The sequence below is a fragment of the Heteronotia binoei genome, chromosome 1 (genome assembly GCF_032191835.1).
Source record: "Heteronotia binoei isolate CCM8104 ecotype False Entrance Well chromosome 1, APGP_CSIRO_Hbin_v1, whole genome shotgun sequence".
NCBI classification, from domain to species: domain Eukaryota; kingdom Metazoa; phylum Chordata; class Lepidosauria; order Squamata; family Gekkonidae; genus Heteronotia; species Heteronotia binoei.
This window is the reverse complement of record NC_083223.1, coordinates 54895673-54922664: the sequence shown is the minus strand read 5'-3', so window position 1 is coordinate 54922664 and position 26992 is coordinate 54895673. Positions and strand designations below refer to the sequence as shown.

The window sequence follows — 26992 nt, the reverse complement described above, 5'->3', positions numbered from 1 at the left end:
AGCTGCGTGAACCCAAGCAATGCATTCCAGGACCAGGATTTGACTGCTGAACATCCAGCCAGCGCTGAGGAGTCATTGCGGGGTAAGTGCAGCATGCAGTGCTTGGGAGAACTGTGATGTGGCATATGAAAGCTTTTCGTGTAACTTAGAAGCATTGCCCAGGTTAAAATTCAATGTGCTCATTGCTGAACTCTTGACACCAATAAACCTACCAACACAATTTAGCATACAAAGATCAGTGCATGTTGGAGATGTCATGGACGCTGCGGTTACTGCTTCATGTATGAGCAGAACTCCTTGATGTGCGTTCCTGAAGAGATGGCACATGAAAGTATTTTAAATTAAGCATGGGCTTTGGACCACTAAGCAGGTTGAGGAAGGAGTCATGTCCCAATTTCAGATGATGTCGATGAGGAAGAAGGGTGCACTATCGAAAGGCGAGTATCTGGAGATGCTGTCCTGTCGGAACGGGAAGGAGGTATGTTCGTGCGCTTGCTGCTTAATCCACAGCAGCGATGCCAATAGCTGCAGTAGAGTAGGACATGTCAGTGATGGGAACTTGTATAGTTACTCAAACATGGGGTGTATGGCAACAGTTCTTCAGGCAATGTAATCTTTCCATCCTTCTGCTTTAAGATGCTTCAGGAGAGGAGCGGCCTGAATCAGCAGCACAGCAAAGAAAGGATGAGAATCTGGAGAACGAAGGTCAACGTCAAGGAAGGGTTGCCATGCTGAATAATGTAGCTGCAAAGATGATGAGTCAAAGTTGTCTGGATCATGCTGACACCATGGAGCGCTTTGACAGACTGCTATCGAATGAAGACTGCAAGTTCTCTTTCTTAGAGGGGGAGGGGGAGCATGACAGGCAGGCTTTGAAAGAGGCCACAAAGGAGGCTGTGGATGTTATGAGGGCAGCTGTGGAGATGCTAGGCAATATTGCCCAAATTATCAGGGAAGGTAGGACACAGGCAAGGGTAGGTGAGGTACTAGCCACTGCAACATCACCATCTGTCACATAGGCAGCTACACCTCTCCTGCGACTGCAGCAATATTCGGAGAGCACTGCCCTCAGATATAGCTTACCCAGTTTCGGCAGAAGACTCTATGCCTGAGAGTCATAGCCTCCTGTGTCCTGCGCCCTGCTCAAGTGGCAGTGTGGTGGCTTCCCATAGGGGCAAGAAAAGATCTTGCACAGGGAAGCAGAGGGTGTATTTTGAGCCCTAAAACCATTTCCTTAGGGATATCTGAGGATAACGCCCTTAAGTATTGGTTGGCTACTTCACGCATGCAATACTTAAACTATGACAGATGCAGTTCCTGCTGCTCTGCCGATTTATTTCGCTGCGTTTTTCAGCACTGCCACTTTATGAGTACAAGAAGGAATGCCCATCAAGGGAGGCAATGAGTTGCAGCCATTGTTTACTTGTTATGACTGCTGTTATCGATGATGGTACTTCATTTGTTATACCTGCACAGCCAGGGTGTTCCTATCTTAATTCTTAATATACAACAGCTGAAAAGCTGATGTCATGTTCTTCTCAGGTTGATATAGCTGGAGCAATACTACACTGTTACCGCACTTGTAATAAAGGTATGTTTTGTACAGGTCCCACTTTCGTGCTTAAATAATGCACAGCCATATCTTAAGATTTAATAAAAATAATTAATTTATTATAACAATGTAAACAACCCTATTCCCCAACAACCCTCCCCCCTCTGGTCATTCAAAAACATACGCATGGCTCCCTTTCGAAGCAACGCATCCGCCTCCATTGCGTCGATGCGTCTGGTAAAGGTGCTGACTAATTTAGGAGAAAACCTAGTAGGTGCAACGTCCTCAGAAATGCATGCAGAGCACTCTCAAGAACTACCCATCATGCAAAATATTGAGCACTCATGTAGACCTGCAAAGGGCCTCTAGGCGTGTGATGGCGGCTAGGGGTGTTTCATCTAGAACCACTGGCGCAGCTTGCAGTGGTCCTCCCGATGGCCCTGCAACGTAAGCACACCATGCATATTAAAAAATTTTCCACATGCGACGCATTGCGTAACAACGCTTCCTACGTAAACCTTGCCTACTTCAATTACTTATAGCAAATTGGAGGTGGTGCTTGTGCATTGCCCATAAAGGACCATTAGTATTGTAGCATGCAGTGCACTACTTTAATCATCTCACAGAGCGGTTTGAAGGGTTGCAATGTGATGCACATCACTTTTATTTCCACCTCGACCACCATGCCTTTTGCTTTCTATCTGCAGCTCCTCTGCACGCCCCGGCAAACCCACCTGCTTCCTCTTCTTCGTGTGCTGCAGGCCCTACAGCTTCCGTTCTGCAGATCTGCCTCCTGGGCTACTGCCACCTAAGATGTGTCACATAAATCATTTAATCCTGGAGAAGCAGGAATACCTCAAGCATTGCATGAGCATAGGTGGATTGAGCTTGGAACTCATCTGCACGCGTATATATGCATTCCTGCCTACCGCCCTCTCTGCCTCACTTCATGCCTCCCCAGGCAAGCTACGTACCTGCCATCCTTCAGACACTCCCTCCTTCCTGCATGCATTACTTAAAGCCTTCCTCACCCCCTCACCAACCCTCACTTGCTCAATAAATGAATGCATGAGAAGTAATATTCGCAATGCTTGATTTTCCGCACGTGAGGGCACATTACTGCCCATTTCAATTCCACATCTGCTTGCTAAGATGCATATTAGGTTTGGGAACCCCTGCGCACATCACTGCTTATTGTGTTTAGTGTGCAGCACCCAAGAAGTGGCTGCTTTGTCAGGTAATGTACCTTCTTGCTCCTCCACCGGCACTTGGGGACCCTTCCTGTCGGGATCACCATCACCCTCCGGATCCTCGTGTTCCTCCTGCAAGGGTTGGCCTGGCTGCTCCCCTCGATCTCGTGGACGGTTGTCGACTGTGGTATGTGATGGAAAAAACCAAGGAATACAACTCATACATGCAGTTAATGTGAATGACAACACATGATACGTGTGAGGGCCTTCATTGGATAACAAGCACACAGGCTGATCAGTGCTTAAAAAATGACAGTGCCATAAGCAGTGGTGCATTTAATATACATTTTAGAAGTCCTGTGTGTGCACGAAAACTTTCAGAGTCAACACCATTGCATTGTTGAGTGTAAGGCTGGCCCATGCGGGCATTGACTCTGTGCTTAAAATTGCTCTGCAATTTGCAGGGCCCCTTTTTTGGTTCAAGAAGCCTTATCAGAGCATAAATGGAGGTGGTGGTGGGGAATCATCTCATGCCTTACAGCATTAATAAAAAGGGGGGGTGGCGTTTGTGTGTTGTGATCATACTCACAATCATGGTGTCTATCCTCCTAACGGGGTCTGCCTGCGAGCTCCCACAAACGCAGCATTGCGTCGTGGTAGGGTGTCCTCCCGGACGCCCTTGGAATCCCACCCCAGGCCTGCAGGCTGCCCATGAAGTCAAAATGGAGCCTTTTGAATTTTGACCGGCACTGGGCTGCGGTCTGGTCATATTCCCTCCGTTGCAACCTCCTGGCTATCGCCTCATATATATGCCTTGTTTCTAGGTGCGTGCTGGCCATAAGCTCCTCCACATGCCCGCTCCTTTCAGCTATGTCCAGCATCGCAAGCACTTCCTCCCGCTGCCAAAATGTGCCTCGTCTTCTTCTGGTCGCCATTTTGTAATAATGCACTTTCGATTTAGAGAGGTTGTGCCCCCCCTTTTTCTTTTGAGTTATCCAATCAGGCAGCAATGCATATGCTGATCTACAGAGGACAAACTAAGGGAGGCAGGAGCACATTTAAGAACCCCTTGTGTATGGAAATATTACTTCCCCTCCCCCCAAAGAAATAAAAATAAAGACATAGTTCTCTTCCATTTATACGTCCAAAAACTTTAAGGCTGTAAGAAAAAGCTGTCACTGAACGAATGATGCCATAACTTTAATAAATGGGCAGTTATTGCATGGATAACTTTATTGCATTGATATAGTGTCTGGGAGACAGGGAACACTTATTTGAATTGGCGTAATTACGCAACAACGCACCCGAGCAAGCGCGAGATACAAGGTCCAGCTTTCAGGAACAGACGGCGGCAGCGGGACTCCTTAGAGAGATGTGATGGACAGAAAGCTGCAAAATCATCTCCTTCGATACGTATACTCCGCTACAGCGTCCCGCACAATCCTCCCCCTTTCTAACTGCCTCCTGTTAAGAGCCCTGTAGTCTGCCTCTCCCGGGTCTGGGCAGAAAGCTGTCCCCTTCTCTAGAATATCAAGTACAACCTCATGACCCTTTTCCTCACATATGTTGCGCAGAATAACGCATGCGACCACAATGGAGAAAACGTTGGCGTACTGTGCGTTGAGTCTCGATTGCAGCACACGCCAGCGACCCTTAAGTCTTCTGAAAGCACGCTCCACAACGTTCCTGGCCTTGGAGTGTTTCCTATTAAAGTGCTTCTGGATGGCCCCTCTCGGTGTCCTGAATGGAGTCATCAACCAAGGCCTAAGGGGGTACACTCCATCTGCCAATACAAGCACGGGGATGCTTACATTGCCAAAAGTCACCTTTGGGTTCCCAGGAACGAGGATTCCTGCATTCATGCTGTGGTATAGGTTGCTGTTGGCAAATACGAAGGCATCGTGGGTCCTGCCGCTGAACCCAACCTCAGCATTAATGAAGCGTCCGGTGTGATCGACCGTGCCTTGGAGTATCACCGAACAGAACTGCTTCCAGTTGCAGAACACCTCAGTTTTTCCCCCAGGCGCACGTATCGGAATGTGCGACCCATCCAAAGCAGCAATGGTATGCGGCACCCCAAGTTTTCCGAAACCATCCATAATCTGTTGAGAAATGGAGCACAGTGGATCAGGTCACCATTATCACCGTAGTGCAATGCAACGACCAATATATTAGCAATAGGAAATCAACAGCATTACGTTCTGACATATCGATATTGTGTTATAACGCAAAACTGACGAAGGAAATTTAAAAAAAGAATCATACCTTTCCAATATCGTCACTGAGGCATACGACCTTGGAAAACGGGACTCGAGGGCTTCGCAAACCTCCATCACAATTTCATGAACGGTGGAAACACCGATACCAAATTGGGTACTGACAAAAGCCGATAGGTGCATCCGTTTGCGAGGTATCAGAGTGCTGCCGCGAGCTGTTTTTTAGAGTGGACTGGAGACCTCATCTGTGTGCTTTCTGTCCATTTTGTCGTTCACAGTGGCATAAATCTCCATGAAGGTTCCTCTGCTCATCCAGAAGTGTTCAATCCATTGCTAGTCACCCCAGAAGACAAGCACAAAATTCTCCCACCAACCCACTTCACGGGGGAATACCCAATACCTGGGTGAGAACCGCAATCCTGCCAGATAGTGCCATCTAAGTTCATGGCAGCGAGTGCCACCTGCATTCAGTCCAAGGCCGCCATCGGACATTTCCGAAGAGAGCAGAGCCCTAAGATTTCGTCTCCGGGATCTCCTTGCATGTGCATTAATGAGTTGGCGTCCGGCGTACAGGCACAAAAGCAGAACCTCCACTGTGGAATAAAGACACGCCACAGTCTTGTTATCCATATTCTCCATTGCGAATGCTTCTGCCAATACAGGGCTGTGGAGGATGCTACAGCTGCAGCCAATACTTAAGCATAAGTGGCACATGTGATGCGGTTTGCCTGCGAAAAAAAGGGGGAGGAACAGTGGTGACGTCTCTCTGTTACGTTGTTACGCAGTAACGCAACCAGCCATGCGCTTAAAAAAATGATTGACAGGGCCTCGAAGTCAAGTCGATGCTAGTGCGAAAACGATTTGACTCGGGGCTACATGGAAACCAACTGCGCAAAAGAGACCATAGTGCGAAAATGAGGGAAATGGTCTGGACAGAATTCCTCCACGGAATATCGGTAGCAAACACTAAGTGCGAAAATGCTCAGTGACAAAAAACGTCTTTTTTGCACACCCTAAGTATTCTGGAATGATAGCTGGTCAGTTACTGCCCTGTAACAGGTTTCTCTTCTGTCATTTCAGACAGACCCATTATAGTAATTGGCTGCCAGCGAAATACTTTTACCTTTTCAGACTATCTCGGAACTGTCCCAGTAGTGGGCGGTGCCTGAGTGTCACTATTATGTGTAAAGAGACAGCTTATAGCACGTGCTGCAGAACTGAAAGTAGATCTAGAGGCTTAGATGATCTACCTGACAGCAGGTGGCTGGCTGCCAGAAGTCTTGCATCAGCCAGCAGAGTCAGCATGACACAGCAAGTTGCTGATTGGCTGTCCCATGTATAAATGTACAGAGTAACTGTGGTGATTGTGGGTTTAAGGAGTTGGAGTGCAGCGGAGCATATTGTCAGTCAGTAGAGTGAGTGGTGTTGTAAATAAATGTATATAGTGGTTTTACAGCTACTGTGTACAGCCTTCATTCTTGCGTCGCTAAGAATCACCCTCTTGGTCTCTAAGCGCAATGACACTGAGGTGTCATTATTAAAGACTGCTTCCATGTGGTGCCTCCTCCCAGATCTGCATCACTACGGCAGGTTGTGAGAAATGCCCCATAGCACTTCCGAGAGCACCAGCGGTTTCCGTGCCCTTTTTTTGCCGGCTGGCATGCAATTTCTGCAATTTTTTTTTTGAACATTTGTCTAAGAGCTCTAAAGCGCTATAGTGAATCAAAACAGTGCAGCAGCACCCACCATTGGTATACCTGGGCTCCACTGAGATGCAGCAGCGCCCAGTCTTCCCATTCTATTCTATGGGCCCACAGGAGACAATGGAGTGCATTCTACCCTATGGGCTCATAGGGCAGAATGGACTCCATTGTCTCCTGTAGGCCCATAGGATAGAATGGGGAGATTTAAAGTTTAAACCCCTTCTCTAGGGTCGTCTGTAAAGCTATATACTCTCTACAGAAATCTAACAACATAGAACACAAAGACATCATTTCACACTTGACACTACCCATCTTTTAATCAGAGACAGATTTTAGGGGCCTTTCTACATTCTGTTTTTACTCCACAGTATCTCAGTAGTGAAGTTGTTATGCCTCTGTGGATTATGCTTTCTCTACCCCATGGTGGGGGATCTGCATCTGGCTAGTCTGTGTGGAAAAGTTCCCGTTGCCATGGCAGCAAATAGAAAGTCAAGACCACAGAAAGCGAAGCCAGGGGGAACCCCCCCCCCCCCGTTTAAAAAAATCAATAAAACTACTAGTAAGGGAGGGGGAAGTTGGTTGAATCATGATGGCTTTTTCCTCTGACAGGGTATGAGAAGAAAGAACAGGACAGAATATCTTTAAGAGAATCCTCATTCTAATGCCCTGAGAAAGCATCTTTCAGCTACCCCCCCTCCATGATTCTGCAAAAAGAAAGGGCAGGGAGGAGGGAATCCTCTAGTGAGTAGTCTTTTGTATTTACTGATTCGTTCTTATGCTCTCTCTGGCTATTTTAAAGTTCGCCTGTCCGGGAGGACACGTTCTTTTTTGTCTTTGGAGTTGGAGGGAAAGAAAACAGAATGGGTAGAGAGCATAGACCTAAAGAGAGAGAGAGGACGTTACAGGGGAGGGCAATGGGTGGGATTCAAAGATCTGCCAGAGACACTCTACTAATAAAAAGAGGCCCAGATCAAACAGCTGGCAAAAGGTCTGCCCCAAAAGAAGTTTTTGAAACCACAGGGAGAAAGGAAGCTGAAATCGGTGTGAGTTCTAGTTGCGCAAAATGAATGTAGAAGCTACAAGAAACTGTGAGGGAAGACAGAACTGAAGGTGCTAGTTAATGTAGGTCACTTTGAAATGTGCACTAAGAGAAGATTAAATGGCTAATGTAGAAAGTACTTAAGAGAAAGGCAGTTTTTCTTTCCATTTCCAAACAGACTTTTGGTTTACTATAACGATAGTCTCCCTAGGAACCATAAATCTTTCATATTGTGCTCTCTCTGAAACAACACCAGGAATACACAAAACGTCAGATATCTACCGTATTTTTCGGACCATAAGATGCACTCCCCCCCCCAAAAAAAGTGGGGAAAGTGTGTGCGTCTTATGGAGCGAAGGGATGATAGGACGTACCTTCCTCGGGGGGGGGGGCAATCCGCTGCCTCCGCCTCCGATCCCGGCGCTTCCCCCGCACCTGCCTGCTTGGCTCCAGCTCTGCTGCCAGCAAGTGCTGGGATTGCTCCATGCTGCCCCCACCGCAAATCCAGCGCTTCGCGAGCGCCGGCTGCGGAGCGGGCAGCGTGCTTCCTCCGTGCCTGTCTGCCTGGCTCCAGCTCTGACGCTTACAGCAAGTGCCAGGATTGTGCCCTCCGATCCCGACGCTTGCTTTAAGCATCAGTTGGACCAGGCAGACAGGCATGGAGGAAGCACCCGCCCCCTCCGCAGACCCAGCACTTCGCGAGCGCCGGCTGCGGAGGGGGCGTCGTGCTTTCTCTGTGCCTGTCTGCCTGGCTCCAGCTTTGATACTTAAAGCAAGCGCTGGGATTGGAGGGCGGAGGGAGTGATCCTGGCACTTGCTGTAAGCGTCAGCTGGATCCAGGCACGGAGGAAGCACGCTGCCCCCTCTGCAGCCGGCACTCGCGAAGCGCTGGGTTTGCGGTGGGGGCAGTGTGGAGCGATCCCAGCGCTTGCTGGAAGCAGAGCTGGAGCCAGGCAGGCACGGGGGAAGCGCCGGGATTGGAAGTGGAGGCAGCAGATCGCCCCCCAGGAGGAAGGTGTGTCCTATGGCCCGGAGCGTCTTATGGACCGAAAAATACGGTTGTTTTTTTTAAAAAAAACTGTTCACGAATCAACATTTCTGAGAAACTGCCATTGCCAAATGACCAGCGTTCTTTCTCCCCTCATTCAAAACCAAAGCACTCAGAATACATAGCTCCAGCACAGAGGAAAGCCCCATAAAGAAATTACAATGGTGTTTGTAATGAAATGTGGGGGGGGGGGGGGGGGCGGGGGGGACATACATGTAATCCATGAAGGGCTTACAAAAGTTGGTGCAGAGAAAAGGACAAAATGGGAAGGAGACGGGATGACAACCATGAAAGGCTTTGAGCCAGCATATGCTTTACTTGGGACAGTATCCATTGACCAGCCATCACATTTTTTTTTCTAAAGACCTTAGATCAGGGGGTGTCAAATGTCTGGCCCATGGGCCAGAACCATCCCATCCAGAACTTTAATCAGCCCTCTGAGGCTCTTTTCTTCCCCTTCTCCCTTCTGTCCTCAAAAGTACCCAACTCTCTTTCAGTTCCCTGCCTTTTCTGTTTTGTCTTAGCAGGCTACACAGGAAGGAATGCTGCAAGGAAAACATGGAATGGATTTTCCATTAAGGTCCCTGCCCAGATAGATAGGGCCCAGAAACCTTAATGGAAAATCCATTTCATATTTTCCTTGCAACTGTGCTGCAGTGTGTTTCACTGGAGTGGAGATCATTTCACTTTCAGCATTCTTATATAGACAGCTGAAGCTCATGCTTCCTGGAGTTATGTGCTTGCGAATAAAGGGTTGATGCTTTAAGCCAGCTTGCCTCTGCTGAATGGACCTGGCCTCTAGGAACCCACAGCCAAAGGAGGATATTATACTGGAGAGACATTGCCAATCTGAGTAGACCTGGTGGGGGCGGTGGGAGGAGAGAGAAGCTTGCAATGACATTTCATTGTTTTCTCAGACTCAGAGCATTTTATATTTTTAGTTTCTGCTGTGATCCATGTGTTTTTCTTGATGTTTTCTTTTAAAAATTGCATTGCCAGATCTTACTATTCCCCCACTTTTCCATTTTAAACAAAATATTGCAAGATTTAAGCATGTTTGCATTTAAGTTGAAACATGTCTTTAATTGTGTTAGTGTCCTTTATAAAGTTTATATGTCTGCTACCTCACATATTTTAAGACACACATGGCCTGGCCCCACAACGTCCTATTTGTGTCCGATCCAGCCCTCCTAACAAATGAGTTCAACACCCTGTGCCTTAGATAAATCAGTTTTCCCGGGAACAAAACTAAGATAGCATTGTCTTGGAAAAGAGAAGAAAGGGGCACTTGCTCAGAAATTCAGTTCCTGTGGGATTTGATCAATTTCTTCCTTTAATTTTAATTTAATTTTTTGATTTATACCCTGCCCTATCCTGCAAGCGGGCTCTGGGCGGCTCCCCCCCCACATCCTGGATTGTTGCTCTTGAGTCTTGCCTTGCCAAAAAATCTGGCATTTCCCATTCCTTTGTACTGGGGATGGAGAGAGGAGAGGAATAGCAGGGAAGCTGAGGGCAAAGAAAGGTGAGAAGGGAGATGGGGGGAGAGTGAAGGGGCAGCTGGCAAGGAGGAGATGGAGCCCAGATCTCTGCTCCAGCTACATCCAGGTCAAAGTGCTTGAAGCTCATGGGAGACAGATGCATACCCCTCCCCCAATTGTTGGTCTCTCGTCCTCCCTTAAAAATTCCCTATTGCCTAATCAGATACGGAAAGGGTCTCTTGCTTGAAATGGTGAGTAGTGGCAGGGGCAATCAATGCAAGCAGGAGAGGAGTAACTCTGTCTGAGCCTGGCTCTGCTTCCCCTTGCCTTGACCTCCATCCTCTCAGTGAGGGGCCTGTACTGCAGCCCCTTCAATGGCTCTGGAGCTCCCCCTCTCCTTTTCATCCTTCTGTGGTAGGAGCTGGAGGGAACAAGGCGAGGCCACGCTCGGACACCTACCAGCAGCACTCATGATGATGCTGGGCTTGGGTGGTGTGGAGGGAGCCGCTGACACCTGCTGTAGCCACTCTCCAACTAGGGAACACAAGCCTGTTTTTAAGAAAATTGTAATTAGACACCTTATAAAGTAACTTTGATGTCTTCCTAATATTCAGTCAAAATGTATGAGTCTCAGTTCTCTTGATAGCACCTCCAGGGCACATTTACTAACTTGCAACTTGTGATCCTTAATATCGAGAATTTGTCTTGTTGAGATTGAGCAACCATGACTGCTGAACTCTGCTTTGGGAGAATGTTACTCTGAAATGTAACACAAGTTTGGGAGAAAACTTTTGTAAAATACTATCACAGTGGTATCTTACACAACTATAGTAGGGGCGTAGAAAGTTATAGTTCTAGGATGTCTTTGCTTTCTACTTTTTTTTTTTTTTAAGTATGAAGGAATTTAGAGGCCATAATATATTGCAGAAATGCAGCCTAAAATCCGCTAAGCGTTCTTTGGGCTTAAAGGAATGAAAACACTAATATCTCTTACATTTTTTTTTTTAGTTTGACTGACATATGTTTTCTTTGTTCTCCTAGGTTCTGAACCAGGTCGATTCTTATATTGGATGGGTTCCAAGTGTGCTGATAGCTAACTTAATATGGCTTGTAAAAGAGGGAATCACAAGCAGTGTTTCTCTACCACTTCATCTTGTACTTTGAACTGTCATAAGTCTCCTGTATGTACAGATCGAGCTCACAGAATATGCATGGTGTCTGACTTTTTTTATCCAAATATGGGAGGAGTAGAAAGCCACATTTATCAACTATCGCAGTGCCTGATAGAAAGAGGACACAAAGTTATCATTATCACTCATGCTTATGAAGACCGCAAAGGCATTCGTTACTTGACCAATGGACTAAAAGTTTATTATTTGCCATTAAGAGTAATGTACAACCAATCTACAGCAACAACTCTCTTCCACAGTATGCCTCTGCTCAGGTATATATTTGTACGAGAGAGAGTCACCATTGTCCATGCACATAGTTCATTTTCAGCTATGGCTCACGATGCACTCTTTCACGCCAAGACAATGCAACTACAAACAGTTTTTACAGACCATTCCCTTTTTGGATTTGCTGATGTCAGTTCGGTGCTTACAAATAAACTCTTGACTGTGTCTCTGTGTGACACAAACCACATCATTTGTGTTTCTTACACTAGCAAAGAGAACACTGTGTTGCGAGCAGCACTGAATCCTGAGATAGTTTCTGTCATCCCTAATGCTGTTGATCCCACAGACTTTACTCCAGATCCATCTCAGCGGGACAGCAACACAATAACGATTGTTGTTGTTAGCAGACTTGTATATAGAAAAGGTAATTGTTTCCAGATTCTGAGTTTTTCTTAAAAATGTCTGTATTGCACAATTTATGGAGATGATCAGATTTTTGGGTGGGGGAGGGGGGAGATTTAGTTGCATATTGAAATGCCATTTAACCTTTATTGCATGACAGAACAGTGATTAAATCCTAGTAGGTGCCCCACTTTACTTACAAGTCTAGAGCCTGGTTCTGATACAGGTGCTGGGGGGTGGAGGCTTGCAAGCAACATGGTAGGATTGTGTGGCTCATTTAGGACACTTTGTGTGTGTCCTTTCCAGAGCCCTGCCAATGGTAGCTTATAATTAGAATAAGTTACCCTATATGAAATCAAGCCCATTGGAGATAAAAACAGCATAAAGTTACGCATAAAACAGACCGGAAAGAACTGGAAAGAGGAAACCTCTGATTAAAAGCCTGGATGAAAAATGTTTTGGTTAGATGGCTAAAAGACAGCAAGGTAGACACCAGGCAAACCTGAAGGGGGGGTGGAGTGGGGAGGCAGCTGCTTGATCACAATGATACTTTTTAAAATGTATGCTTTCAATAGCTGGGCACCTTAATAGAGTAGCAAGAGCAAACAAGGGGTGTATTTCTCAGATTGGAAAGATCAGTTGAAAATGAAGACACCTGCATCTAGCTAGACCTTGTGTATATATAAGATCTAGAAACTCCATTTAGAACCTGTACCTGCAGTGATTTGTGTAAGGCTAGTGTCTTTTCCAACTAGACCAGACATCTCTTTTCAGTCCTTCCTTTTATTCTCCTGACAGTTGATAGTGATACGACATGGTGCATAATCCAATGCTGTGTACTGGAAGGTTGTAATCCTTACCTTTCAGGTTAACAAAGCATGGGTAAGTGCTGGTTGGCAGCAATTATTCAAACCATTTTTCTTTTGTACAACTGCTACTAATTTCTGATACTGTGATCTGCTTTCATCTCTCTATATACTTGCCGCTGCCACTGGGCAAGTCATACTGTAGGATGGCTCTGTGCTTCTTGACCCACAGCTGTTGTACTTACAGTATTGTTGCAAGCAGGATTTCAGCCTTTTCACAAGCCCATTGACTTCAATTGATTTAGAAGGGTGTTAGTCTGTTTAGGATTGCACTATTGGACTTCTAGTTTAATAGATATTGGTAATGGTGCAGTGCTAATCTACTGTGTCAGTAATATATCCCTTACGGACTGTATCTTTAGAACAGGTAAATTTTAGACTTCAGCGAACATTAATCATAAATCTGAAATCCAGTGTTTACTAATGATAATTCTTTGTTTATGGTTACGAGATTTTACAATGCAAAAAAAAAAAATAACACTTATTAAAAGCCTACAGTTTCCTGTTCTTCTTTTTTTTTTTTTGCATTATTAGGAAGATGACTGGCTGTTTTACTAAATCAACAATCTGTTTCTTAAATTATTTCTCAGGTATAGATTTGCTTAGTGGTATAATTCCTGAGCTTTGTCAGAAGTATCCAAACCTACACTTCATAGTTGGGGGAGAAGGACCAAAGAGAATTGTATTGGAAGAAGTACGAGAAAGATACCAGCTTCATGACAGGTATGTCCCCTGTGTGCATTTTGATACTGCTGGATTAAATGAAGTGGCAAGGGAACAATGATGTGAAGAACTTTGATAGGTCCTTTGTATATAATCTTCACTGCTGCCAGATGCTAAAACAGTGTTCTTAGCTTTAGGAGCCTCAAATCAGCTGCTGAAAGTGTTGATTATATAGTTAAAATGCCCCAAGATTATTTCAGTGTGGATCCTGTGAATAGGCTCTGTGGGTGCTATATAGTCTTTTCTGCATGCTTCCTTTTCTGCTAAAGCTTCCATTTACATAAGGACCCACTGAAAACTGTTGATCAGTATGAACTAAAGTTTTAGCAGCAGAATGTTCTGTAGAGATTCTCTAAAGCACATGAAACTCATTCACAGGATCTGGTCTTTAGTATCTTTTTTTGCATGCAAATCTCTGTATATTAAAAGAAGGCAGTAGAATTGTAATGGACATTTCCTCATAGGCAAATGCCAGAGCAACATGGATCCAGGAAGAGACTAGATCAAGTGTTCATATTTTCGTGTTGAGAAATCCATGAACAGGTTTTTACACCATCTGAGCTCAACTGCCTGTTGGTGGCATTGACGTTTTAGCCGCCACTTGCACATTAATTGATGGGGACTTTGCACTGTGGCATTTTGGAGTTCTTAGTGAGATGGTCAATCCTAAAAGAAATTAACCCAGACTGTTCCCTGGAAAGTCAGATGCTGAAGCTGAAGCCTCAAATACTTTGACCACCAAATGAGAAGGGAGCACTCACTGGAGAAGATCCTGATGCTGGGAAAGACAGAAGGCAAAAGAAGGAGGTGATGGCAAAAGATGAGATGGCTGGGGTCTCACTTGGGTCTCTTGCCCCGGGTCCTCAATGGGGCCAAGCTGCTGTCCCCGTCCCCGGGGGGGTTGGGCAGGTTGCTTGCCCTTGGGTTTACCCTGCCCTTTTTTTGGTGCCATACTGTCGTCCTACTGGCACACCCGGGTGCGCCCACTGCCAACCCCCTTCAAATAAACCTTCCCAACAGGACCAAAATTACCACAGCCACACTCCTCCCACGTGGTGAGCGGGGGGGGGGGGCGGGTCCTGGGAAGGCTGATACAAAATGAAGCAGAAAGCAACAATGGAGGGGGGGGGTAGCAGCAGGCAGAAGCCGGGCACACAAAGCCCCTTGAGCACCCAACTGCAATACCCCAGTCCAGGCTCCACCCTGGGTATAGGTGGGGGGGGGGGGGAGTTGAGGAGAGCATTTGAAGCCGACATTCACAAATGCCCCTTCCCGAGCCCACTAAAACACTGGGCTGACGGAGCACTCCTCCAAACGCCCGTCCTGGGGGGGGGGCGACACCCAGTCAAGCACCCACACAACCCCTTTCCCCAAAATACCACCACCCCTTGCTTCCTCAAGAAAACCGGGAACCGCCGGATTTGTCCGCCGCTTGTGCCTGCCAGCCGTCGCTGGCGCCTCAAGCCCCGCTCACGCCCAAAGCCGGGAAACGCCGGAGTACGCCGCTGCTTGCGCCTGCCAGCCACCACACGTGCCCACGTTGAGCTCGACCCGAAGCAGCCTCTCCGCTACGTCCCACGGTGCTCTGAGGCTTTCCTTTCGCAGTTCCCCGCACGTGGCTCTCCCTCAGAGAGCCCGAAAGAAACTGCGCACCTCTGGGCGGGGTCGGGGCTTATATAGCCCCGACACCACGCCTTGCTGAAGCACACAGATGCGCCAGGGCCGTCAATCCTGCCGCTCCCTCCTTCCGGGCAGGCAAAACGGCCCCCAGCCTAAACGCCGGCAATGCCGGCTTGGCTAGGAAGGGGCCGGACCTTGTCGTCATCATTTGTTCAAACTACTTCTGCATTGGTTCAGCAGTTCCCTGGAGTTTCCCAGTTCTGTTTTTAAGTATTCAATCTCCCCCTTTAAACAGTCAGTACCTTGGCTGAACTCATTTTTCATTTCTGAAGCTCCAGAGCTCCAGGCTCTAGTGATGAGCAGAAAAGGAATGGTGGAAGGATCAAGACCAGACTGCAATTGCTAAAAGAACAGAGCCTTGGAAAAAACTCAAAAACTGAATGATGGCTACATCTGGGCTACAGATTATTTCGGTCAACGTAAACGGCCTGAACGAACCAAAAAAAAGGAGAAAGATCTTCCTACAATTACAAAAGACCAAATCACAAATAATATGCCTACAGGAAACCCACATCAAAGAAGAGAATTTAAAACTTCTGCATAACAAGAAATTTGGCCAACTTTACCATTCATGTGCATCTGGGAAAAAAAGGAGTTGCTATCTACGTACAAAAAAACGTGCAATCCAGGTTGCTGTATAGTGATGATCAAGGCAGAATAGTACTTATAGAAATAGAAATAAAAGGAGAAAAAATAATTTTTGGTAATATATATGCACCAAACAATGCTCAGGAAGAGTTCTACTCAAAATTGCACTCCAAACTGCTTGAATATGACTCTGAGAAATTCTGTATTGTAGGGGACTACAATGCAGTTCTAGATGCAACCAAAGATAAAAAATATGAAAACACTAAAGCGAAGAAACCTCGAAATTTGCTACCTGGGTCCTTTTTAAAAATTGTGGATGAGTTTAATTTAATCGACATTTGGAGAACAAAAAACCCACGAACTAGTGACTTCACCTACTTTTCGCATGTTCACAAATGTTGGTCGCGGATAGATACATGCTGGATGTCTGCTACCTTAGGGTTGTCGGTAACCCAAGCACATATACTACCCAAAACCTATGCAGACCACAATCCTGTGCAAATAATTTTAGACGACCTTCGCCCCAAGACCCGATGGACGTTGAATCTCCAAATCTTAAAAGAAGAACCCTTTATAGAAAAAGCGAAGAATGAGATTAAAACGTTCTTTGAACTTAATCGGAGGCAGGACACGCCGATGCCTATCATATTGGACGCCTTCAAGGCCTTTTTTAGGGGAATCGCAATAGGCTATCTAGCAAAAAGAAAGAAGGAAAGAATGAAAGCCTATAATGATCTAATATCAGAACTAAGTAAACAAGAGCAACAGCAAAAAACAAGAAGCTCAGAAGAAACCAAATTAAGAGTATACGCCATACAACATGAAATCAACCTCCTACTTACTGATGAATTGGAAAGAAAACTGAAATGGGCGAAACAAAATTACTTTGAAAGTGCAAATAAACCTGGTAGATGGTTGGCATACAGGTTGAGAAAGGAAAGAGAGAAGAAACTTATTAGATCGCTTAAGAACGAGGCGAATGAGGAGGTCTCTAAAATGTCGCAAATGCAAGTAATTATCCAAAATTTCTACCAGAACCTCTACAATGAACGTAAGATTCCTGAAGAACTCCAGTCAGAATACATTCAAGAAGCCCGAATACAACAATTAACAGAAACACAGAAGAAAACATTAGAGGAATCGATCTCCACTCATGAAATTTGTGAAGCAATAAAAAAAACAGAAAAGCAATAAAATGCCTGGCCCAGATGGTTTACCAACCGAATTCTTTAAAATATTCGAAGAATCCCTATTGATTCCATATAAAAACGTAATTGAAGCAATTCAAGACTCGGCCGTTATACCTGCATCATGGAGAGAGGCAGTGATTTCTCTGATACATAAGGAAGGAACGGACCCACAAGAAATAAAGAACTACCGACCTATCTCTTTATTGAATGTAGATTACAAGATATACGCTACCATCCTGACGAATCGATTCAAAAAAGTTATTTCTTCGGTAATACACGAAGACCAAACAGGGTTCGTTCCAGGGAGAAGGATGAGCCAGAATATAAGATACCTTTTAAATGTACTAGAGTACTACCGTGAACATCCGGATAAACAATTCGCTGGCATTATGTTGGACGCAGAAAAAGCCTTCGACAACGTTAATTGGAGTTTTATTTTAAAATCTTTGGAAGCCATCGGATGCGGAAGAAAATTTTGCAAATTAGTTGAAGCAATATACACTAGACAAAACGCAAAAATTAACATCAACGGTCAGTTATCGGATATGATTGAAATCAAACAGGGTACGAGGCAAGGCTGCCCACTATCCCCCCTGCTATTTATCACAACATTAGAATTTCTCCTTAAAAGCATAAGAGAAGACCATCGAATTAAAGGAACTGGAGTCAAAGATGAAAAGTATAAAATTCAAGCCTTCGCAGACGATGTTCTACTTATAGTAGAAGATCCTATAAATTCAATAGACTATATTAAAGAGAGATTAGAACAATTTGGAGCAGTATCCGGTTTCAAAGTAAACAAAATCAAAACCCAATTCTTAACACAAAATTTAACAAAAGAGCAAATTATAACTTTGGAAAATAAATCAGGCTTCAGATGGGAGAAGAAAGTGAAATACCTGGGTATTAGAGTGACAAGCGATCTGAGAACACTACAAAAAGATAACTATGAAAAATTTTTAAAGGAAATCCAGGCTGATTTGATCAGATGGAAGGACTTACAAATCTCCTTGCTGGGAAAAGAATAGCTTCCATCAAAATGAACATACTCCCTAGAATACTTTTCCTATTCCAGACGATTCCTATCTCACTCCCCCAGACTTTCTTTCAACAGCTAGATAAGATGACATCGGCCTTCATCTGGCAAAGCAAAAGACCAAGAATAAAACTTAAAACTCTTCAAGACAGCAAACTTAGAGGAGGCTTAGCTTTGCCAGAATGGAGAATTTACTACAAAGCCAGTTGCCTCGCCTGGGCAAAGGAATGGTTACTCCTGGAAAATAAGAGATTGCTGTTGTTAGAGGGGGCAGGCTTAATTAGGGGCTGGCACTCATACATATGGTACCAGCCCCCATCGGAAAATAACAACTTCTTTCGCCGTGTTATTAGAAAGCCGATTTTTAAGGCGTGGAGCGAAATAAGGAAAACGACGTATACACAGACCCCTCTCTGGCTCTCCCCAGTTGAGGCATCCCAGCATCCAAATCTTTACTCATGGGAAACCAATTATAACTATAATGGCTTGTTGGACACCACTCATAACTTGATTTTAGAAGACAACATCCAACTGGACTGGTGGATCAAAACACAAATCAATTCCAGATTCCAGACAGATAGAAAAATAGGTTTCTATAAAAAGCCTAATGACTTGGACATGATAATATATGACGGACAGAAACTGATATCTAAAATTTATAATTGGCTTTTAATGAACAAAATGCAAGACGAAACAGTCAAAGAGAGCTGGATCAGATGGCTGAGTGACTTTGGATATAATATGGAGCTGGAAGAATGGGAAAATATTTGGAAACATAATCTCCAACTAACCTCGGCCAATGAATTTAAAGAAAATCTGTATAAGATGGCCTATAGATGGTACTTGACCCCAGAGAGACTGGCCAAGATCTACCCAAACTACTCTGATAAGTGCTGGAAGTGCGGCAAGGTGAAGGGAACTTTATTTCACATCTGGTGGCAGTGTACCTTTGCCAAAAAATACTGGGCCCAGGTCAATATCTGGTGCCAAAAAATCTTCAAAATAAATCTCCCGCATACACCAGAATTTTATTTGCTAGGTATAATAAAAGAAAAACTCCCCAAATTAGAAAAAAAACGTTTGCTATACATTGCCACTGTGGCTAGAATTTTATATGCTAGATACTGGAAAGTTGCTGAAATTCCAAGAAGGGATTTTTTTACCACCTTTTTTCCCTTTAGTTCTTCCCATCACAGGCCTTGTGCAGTACATGCAAAACAATAGTGCAATTGTATATTATCCAAAGGGAGCATCAAGAGAGAGAGGAGAGTGTGGGCAGCTGAAAAGTTCTGCTGCCATGCCCTCCCCCCCAAAATGATGATTTTTAAAACTCTTCCAGGCAGATCTGAAATGATTTTCAGAAAAAGCTAGGCTCAAGGCAGCTATCTGTTGTAACTTTATGTTCAGGTAGAAATATCATAGCCGACCGGGAATCCAAAGTGCCCCCAATGAAGGAGGGTAGTATTTGTGTTGGTTGTAAAGCAGACTTTTTCAAACCAACCTGTAGACCCAGATCTGTAATAATAATAACAATAATAATAACATTTTATTTATATCCCTCCCTCCCTGCCGAAGCAGGCTCAGGGCGGCTAACAACATAATCAATCTATACAATAAGTTATATAACAATTTTAAAATCAACATTCAACATAAAACATTCCAATTTAAAGTTAACATTTCTGGTGCTATTCTATTAGATGCAAGTATGTATGATGGCGGAATTATTGGCAGTGCATGTGCAGAGTGCAATACAGAGAACTGCTCAAGAGTATACTCCGGGAAGAAGTAGAGCCACACACCAGCACCTAGTATAAAAGTAGTGTATTTACAGACTATATACAATACAACTAGTGCGGTGAATAACATTAAACTGAGTGACAAAGTGCTACGCCAGGAACCAACTCTCGACTGAGAGGAATACAGTCTGGCACTGTAGTGCTTATATATACATGTCAGCCAATCACGGCAGTCCATACAGTTGCTGACTTCAGGTGCTTTCCCCTGGTTACAGTCCAGCCAGAACTGGCTTGCTCACAAGGTTGATCTGACCTGACCTGTCAGATAGATCCACCTTCTTCTTCTTGCTTCTGTCATGCTGTGGAAGGAGGACTCAATACACTGACACACCTCCTAGTCCGATGAACATAGCATGCCCAGTAACTTTGCAACCTTACAGTGTTCATTTACATTTAAACATTTTGTAAATACGTCAGCAATGTTTTCCTCAGATCTGCACTTTGCCAACTGTACCAGATTGTTTGCTGTTGCCTCTTTCACATTCTGGTATCTAATGAGTTTGTGCTTACTTCTTCCTTTTGCAGCCTGGTTCTCTGCCAGCTCCTTGACTTCAGAGTTGTCACTGTATACTGTGACCGGTAGGCTGACAGGTACCTCAAGGTCCCTCATAAGTTGCACTACCCATTCAATATTCAGAACACAATCGTTTAGTGCCCCGTACTCTGCTTCGCAAGTGCTGCATGCCACCAATGTCTGTTTTGTGGCTTTCCATAGCAGCAATGCGTTCCCTAGGAATACTCCTATTCCAGTGGTTGACTTTGCTTTGGGCCGATTGCCCCAGCTGGCATCGGCGTAGGCACATACCTCTGGCCTCTCCCCCACCCTGAGGGACAGCTTCTGCTCTGCCGTTCCACTAAGATAGCGAAGCACCCTTTTGGCTGCCACCCAATCCTTGTGGCGGGGCTCTGCATTGTTCTGGCATAGAAGGTGTACAGCATAACTGATATCTGGCCTGGACCAGCACACTAAATGTAACAGAGAACCGATTACAACTCATCCTCTGGCTCCTTGCTGTACCCAGTTGCCATAGGGGTTTGCACACTGTTTGCCCCTTCCATGCCATGTCGGGCCAGCTGTGTTTTCACTTTATTGCTCTGGCATAGCTCGAAATACCCGTCAGCATCTCTAGTTATCTCAACTCCCAGATAATAACTTACTGGGCCGAGATGCTTAATTGTGAAGAGTTTTCTAGCCGTTTCCAGGAACCCACTGCAGCTGTTGGTCAGTCTCCACCAGTACGATCAAGTCATCCACAAAGACAAGAACGACTATCTTAGACCCTCCTACCACCCTGCTGAACAGGCAGGGGTCGGCTAGATGCTGCTTAAATCCTTCTCTCACCAGAGCCGCATGTAAGCATTTATACCATGCATGCCCAGCTTGCTTTAAGCTTTGTGCAGCTTTAATACTTCATTCCCTTCCCCAAACGCAGGGATCTGTTCCATGTATAAGTCCTGGTCCAATGGGGAGTTCAAATATGCGGTCTCAAAGTCAACATGTTTAGCTTTTTGCCCCGAGCACCCAGCTTTGCACAGTGCTGCTCTCAGAGTCTCAGCTTTCAGGGTTGGAGCGTATACCTGCTCATAGTCAAACCCTTTCCTTTGGGAAACCCCCCTGGCCACCAGCCTAGCCTTCCGCTGCACAGCTCCGTCAGCGGCTTTCTTGACCCTGTAGGTCCACCGGCATGTTATAACATTTTTATCGGCTGGCCTTGGCACCTTTGAGAATACTTGGTTTTTCAGCAGGGAGGCATACTCTCTCTCCATTGCTGTAAACCATGCCTGCCTCTCTTCGCTCTCCAGCTTTAACACCTCCTGATAGGAGTCAGGCCCAGGCACACTAACAAGATTTACTTCTGGAAATCCATATCTCTCAGGAGGAATACCTTTGGTTATTCTGGAGGATACCCGTGGCCCCTGACTAGTACTGGGCTCACTCCCTCCTGATACCACCTCCTGAGCTGGAGATTCAGATTCCAGTTTTACCTCCCGTTGCTCTGCCTCAGAGCTGCTCTCTGAGCACGGCAGTAAAATAACACTTTCATTTTCCGAGCCGTGCAGCTTTTTCCAGCTGCAGTGCTCATTAAAGTTTGCTGACTGGCTGTATGTTAGCCTGCTTGTTACAAAAGCGATAAGAATTCATGCCTGGCTCATAGCCCAGGAAAGTTAAACATTTCGCCCGGTCACCCCCCCTTCCTCCTGTGTTTTAAAGGTACATTCACCCATGCCTGGATACCAAATACTTTCAGAATCCCCAAATTAGGCAGTTTCCCAAACAACCTTCGGTAGGGAATGTCATTTGTGGCTTTTGTCCACACTTTGTTACAAATATAGGCTGCAGACTGTATAGCCTCAGCCCAGTATGTAAACAGTAGACCAGCATCCTCCACCATGGCATACATGTAACTTTGGAGAACGGCTCCCTTTCTCTCCGCCAGACTGTTTTCCTCAGGAGTAGCAGGGTTTGCCAGCCTGTGCTTAATCCCTCTGCTCTTTAACCAGTTCTCAAAGCTATTTGAGGTGAACTCACCCCCACGGTCTGACTGAACAGCCTTGATTTTTAAATCTAGCTGCCGTTTCACAGCCTTTGCCCACTGTGTGAAACACTGGAACACGTCGGACTTGTGTTTCATTGTGAACACCCAACAGAACCTGGAATGGTTGTCGGTTACGGCCAAGCAATACCTGTTCCCCGAATGGCTCTTGGGGAAAGGCCCCATCACATCTAGGTGTAGCAATTCCAGAGCCTGCTTTGTCACCCTAGAGCTCTGCTTTGCTATAGCACAAGCCTTGCTTTTAATCTTCTTGCACACCTGGCAATCCAAAAAGCATTTGCATGGCTTTACTTTTAAATCTGGCAGCAAGGACAGGGTCTTATTTATAGCATGAAAGCCGCAGTGCCCTAGCCTGCGGTGGAGTAAATGCACACACCTGTCATGTTCAGGCGCATTTGTAACCTGAGCAGCCCTGACAGACTCACTCGCCAGCATATAAACATTTTCTATCCTGTGGGCAGTAGCCAGCAACTTCCCCCCTCCTCCAAGAATTTTACAGCATTTCTGAGTGAACAGAACCTCAAGCCCTTCATCATTCAGAGCACTGACACTCAGTAAATTCAATCTCAGAGAGGGTACACATAATGCATCTCTTAATTTACAGCGCAGTGAAGGAAAATCAACTCCCTCACACTGCACAGCAGCCGATGACCCATCAGCCAGCCGCACGTGGGAGAAGTTGGAATCTTTAGAGTCCCGCAACAGACCTCTCTCATTGCAAAGATGACTCATACCTCCTGAGTCTAGTATCCACGGTGACCCAGCACACGCTGCAGATGATGTAACCAGCCGAGCTTGTTCCTCACTGTTGCTTGTGGAATTCTGACTCCTCTGCCTCTGGCGAGACACTTAAGGCGAGTCTGTACAGGTCTAAAGAGCCAATACTATGTGATCCACCAAGAGTGAAGCGGGTGGGGCTGGAAAAAGCCAGTCATTTAGGGGTGGGAAAATGGAACAATCCTGCAGCCTCAAATAGAAAACCACCACTGCCGGAAATTTCATAAAAACATGGGATGTGGTGGAATCAAAGGTAGCATCTGCAAGCAGGATGGATGGGAATATGAAAGTATGCATCCTGGTAGATCTAACACAGCAAACCAATCTCTTGGGCTCAGAAGATGGGAGATAAATTGCAGGGTAGCCATTTTGAATTTTTCACAGAGAAGCATTCAGATTTCTCGAATCTAAAATGGGATGTACATCACTATCTTTTTTGTCAGTGAAAAAGAAATGAGAATTGAAACCCAAACTGAGACATTAGAAACAGTGTGTTTTACTATCCCTTTATTAAGTAATGTTAGTACTTCACCTGAGAGTTTAGGGAAAATGGTAACAGCAGCAGAAGAAGAGGAATGCAATGGAGGCAAACACAAAGATTCTAAGAAAAAATCCTCTTGAATGATCGTTAGTACCCAGAGAACAGAGTTGAACAACTTCCAAGTTGGCAAGAATTTAGAGAGCCCATCAGCAAAAATTAAACGCTGAGGCTTTTTAAAAAAAAAATTACTAAATTGTTTTAAAAGTACTATTTGCAGATAACAAGGTTAGTGAAAAATCAAAAACAGCACATATTTAAAACTATAATCTATCCTATAACACTATATTCACAGCTAACCATTTATCCTAACAAAAGTTGAGGCTCACTTGTTACCAACAGTCAAATTATGCTTCTGGGAAGATGTAGCATTCCTGGCAGAAGTTGTCGGCTGGAGCATGTGCAGAGTACTCTCAAACCACAGCATGAAGTCTCCTTCGATAGGAACGCCAGTAAGAAGAGCCACACACCAGCCTCTTTAGTGCAAATGGTGTATTATACAGAAATATATACAGAGGTGAAATATTTACAAAAAACAGTCCTGAGAGTCAAAGTGCTTCGCAAGCCCTCCGTCCAAAACAAGAGATAAGCACACTGAACACTTAGCCGTAGATATAGTCCGGTCAGCCAATCAGGTCATACTGCTGACTCATTCCAACTCACTGTGAATATCCAGATTTGTCTTGTCCTGATTGCAGAGATTATATCAGTCATGTGATCAGACCTGTCATTCTAGATGCTCCCAGTCTAAGCATGCTTCACAGTAGACTTACACCAACAGAAGTTCGTTGTCCTAAACACTGCTTGAGGGGGACCCACACTGAGATTGTTGAATGGCCTGAGGAGGTGGACGCTGTGGAGGATACTGCCAGTTATGATAATAACGGCATTGGTGACCTGAAATTGAAGGTGTATAATGGGACTGGTATCTCTGGTGCTGTTGAGTGGCAGGAGCTCAAGTCAAGCCATAAGATCTAGGAGTCTGTCTGTTCTTCTTGATCTTGTGCAGAAGATCATCAGTTTTCTCTGAAAACAGGCACAAGTCCTCAAAAGGCAAATCTTCAACCCTGGAGTGCATTTCTGTTGGCAAAGCAGATGACTGTAGTCAAGCATGCTGCACTAGACTACCAAGGCAGCCATGGCACATGCAGAGGCGTCAGCTGCAGTCTTGCTGGCATTTGGTTGCTGTTTGACAGCTTTAGAGTCTCAATGACAAAAATGTTTGGCATAACCTTTTGGTAATCTGGAAGTTGGTCTATAAATGGTATCATCTTCTTCCATAAAAACAGCTGATATGCTGACATTTTCACTTGATAATTTGGAATTTTTAGGGTCAGCACTGAAGAGGCATAGTTCTTTAGGGCAACCATATCTATCTTTTCCTCTGTTTTGTCCAACCTGATGTTTGGCCTGCATCTCCTCTGCAATGAGTGAAGAAGGTGAAGGATATGAGAACTAGAAGGGACAGTCCTCAGACAAGGTTTTATATGTATTCTTATCCTGACAAGAAGCTGACAGGATAGATGCAGGCTTTTCCCAGGCACCTTAGCCATCTCAGTAAAGCCCTCAATCAGGGAAAGCTGTAGAACCAGGTGAGTTGCTATACAGGCGACCCAAGATCTTATTCTGTAGCAGCAGGTTTAATCTCCAAAACTTGTGCCATACAGAGCATTTGTTCCACATACAGTTGGAAACCTTAATTGAGTGAATCAAGTTCAGGGTTCCCCAAGATGTATTCTCGGGATAGATCTGATAAGACCCTTGCACTCACAGCCGTCATATTCGTAAGGGAGTTGAAGAGCCTCAGGTTCCCACTCTGGATATGTTCAGTGATCACCCTGGTAATCTCTGTCCCGTACTGATGCAGAGTAATCAAGACTTAATCCATCTCTGAACTATACGGGTCTATATCATGATCAAGAAGTTGCCAGGAACGAGAACTCTCCCAAGTGAGGCTGAGCATTAGAAGGGCTCAACAAGGGATCATATACCTCAGTAGCTGTGGATACAATTAGGTTCAGAGAAGATGGAACACTTCTCTACAGAATGCCCTTCACCAAGGCAAAACAGGCAGAGGGAATGTTCATCAGACAGCATCTTGATGGAACAAGATGAGTAGTTTTAAAAGGAGGACACGGTCACTGTACTAGAGAGTAAAGGGCCCTTTTGACTTAATTTTCTTTTCTCTCTTTTTAGTGGTCATGAGCTAACAAACAGAAGTTCTCTTTCAGCAATGCCAAAAAGATAACTGAGGGAGTGTATAGAGTCCCTCCTAGAGCATGTGACCATTTTGGCAGGAAGCGATATACTGGCTCTGATTGGAGGAAATTCATCCCACCCTGTTGCCATGCTAAGTTTGAAAAAATCTTTTAGCACTGGCCTGCATGATGGTACCCATGTGGGACTGCAGTGACAACAGCAATGAACTGAATTGCATAAAAATCGTTATAAACCATGTAAAAAGAAATTCTGATCATTTAAAATGTGATACCACATGGTTGAAAATGTCAGCCAAGCTATAACATGGTGTTTTGGTAAAGTGTTTATGGAATAGAGTCTGTGCACCCAGAACTGTTTTCACTCATGCAGCTATGTTCATTTTTGTGTGCTTCAGCTGTGCCATATTTAAGTGGGATCCAGCCAAATTTAAACATATTTTCAGTGCAACCCTATTTTGATCTTTGAAATCAATGGATTTAGATAAATAACTGTAAAGGATTGCACAGAATTTCCTTTAATTTCAGTAAGGCATTTAAACATGTGTCCCATCCATTGAAATTGGAAGAAGAATACTGTTGGCTGAATTTCACACATTATGAAATGCAGTAGTGCAATTTAGAAAGCATTGTGGTTGAGGTGAAATTTCTATCAGTGATAATAGAGCCAAGAAGTCTCACTTATAGATGGCTCTGTTTGAGTGTTGCAGTCAGTGTTCCCTCTAAGCTGAGTTAGCTCACAGTTTTTTGGACTCTGGCTCACAAATTTTTGACTTAGCTCAGGAAAAAATGGCCCCAGAGCAAAGTAATTTATGCAGTAGCCAAATCATTTGCTCACAAATTTAATGCCAGTAGCTCACGAAATAGAATTTTTGCTCACAAGACTACAAAGCTTAGAAGGAACTTTGGTTGCAGTAATAAGTGATGAACATAGATTTGTAAACCATCTCTTAGGTCTTCATAGTTGGATTAAGAGCTTGTTGGACATCCAAGGCAGCCCTC

General features: G+C 44.8%; 1 protein-coding gene across 1 annotated transcript in view; it reads left to right on the top strand.

The window, feature by feature from the left end:
* The window catches only part of PIGA (phosphatidylinositol glycan anchor biosynthesis class A), a 51600-nt gene that overhangs the window by 21263 nt on the left and 3345 nt on the right, over positions 1–26992 (top strand). Inside the window, exons 2-3 of the mRNA XM_060234622.1 lie at positions 11268–12047; positions 13482–13614. Of these exons, the coding sequence (XP_060090605.1) occupies positions 11330–12047; positions 13482–13614 (851 nt within the window). The 5' untranslated portion in view covers positions 11268–11329. The remainder of the gene's footprint in view (positions 1–11267; positions 12048–13481; positions 13615–26992) is intronic.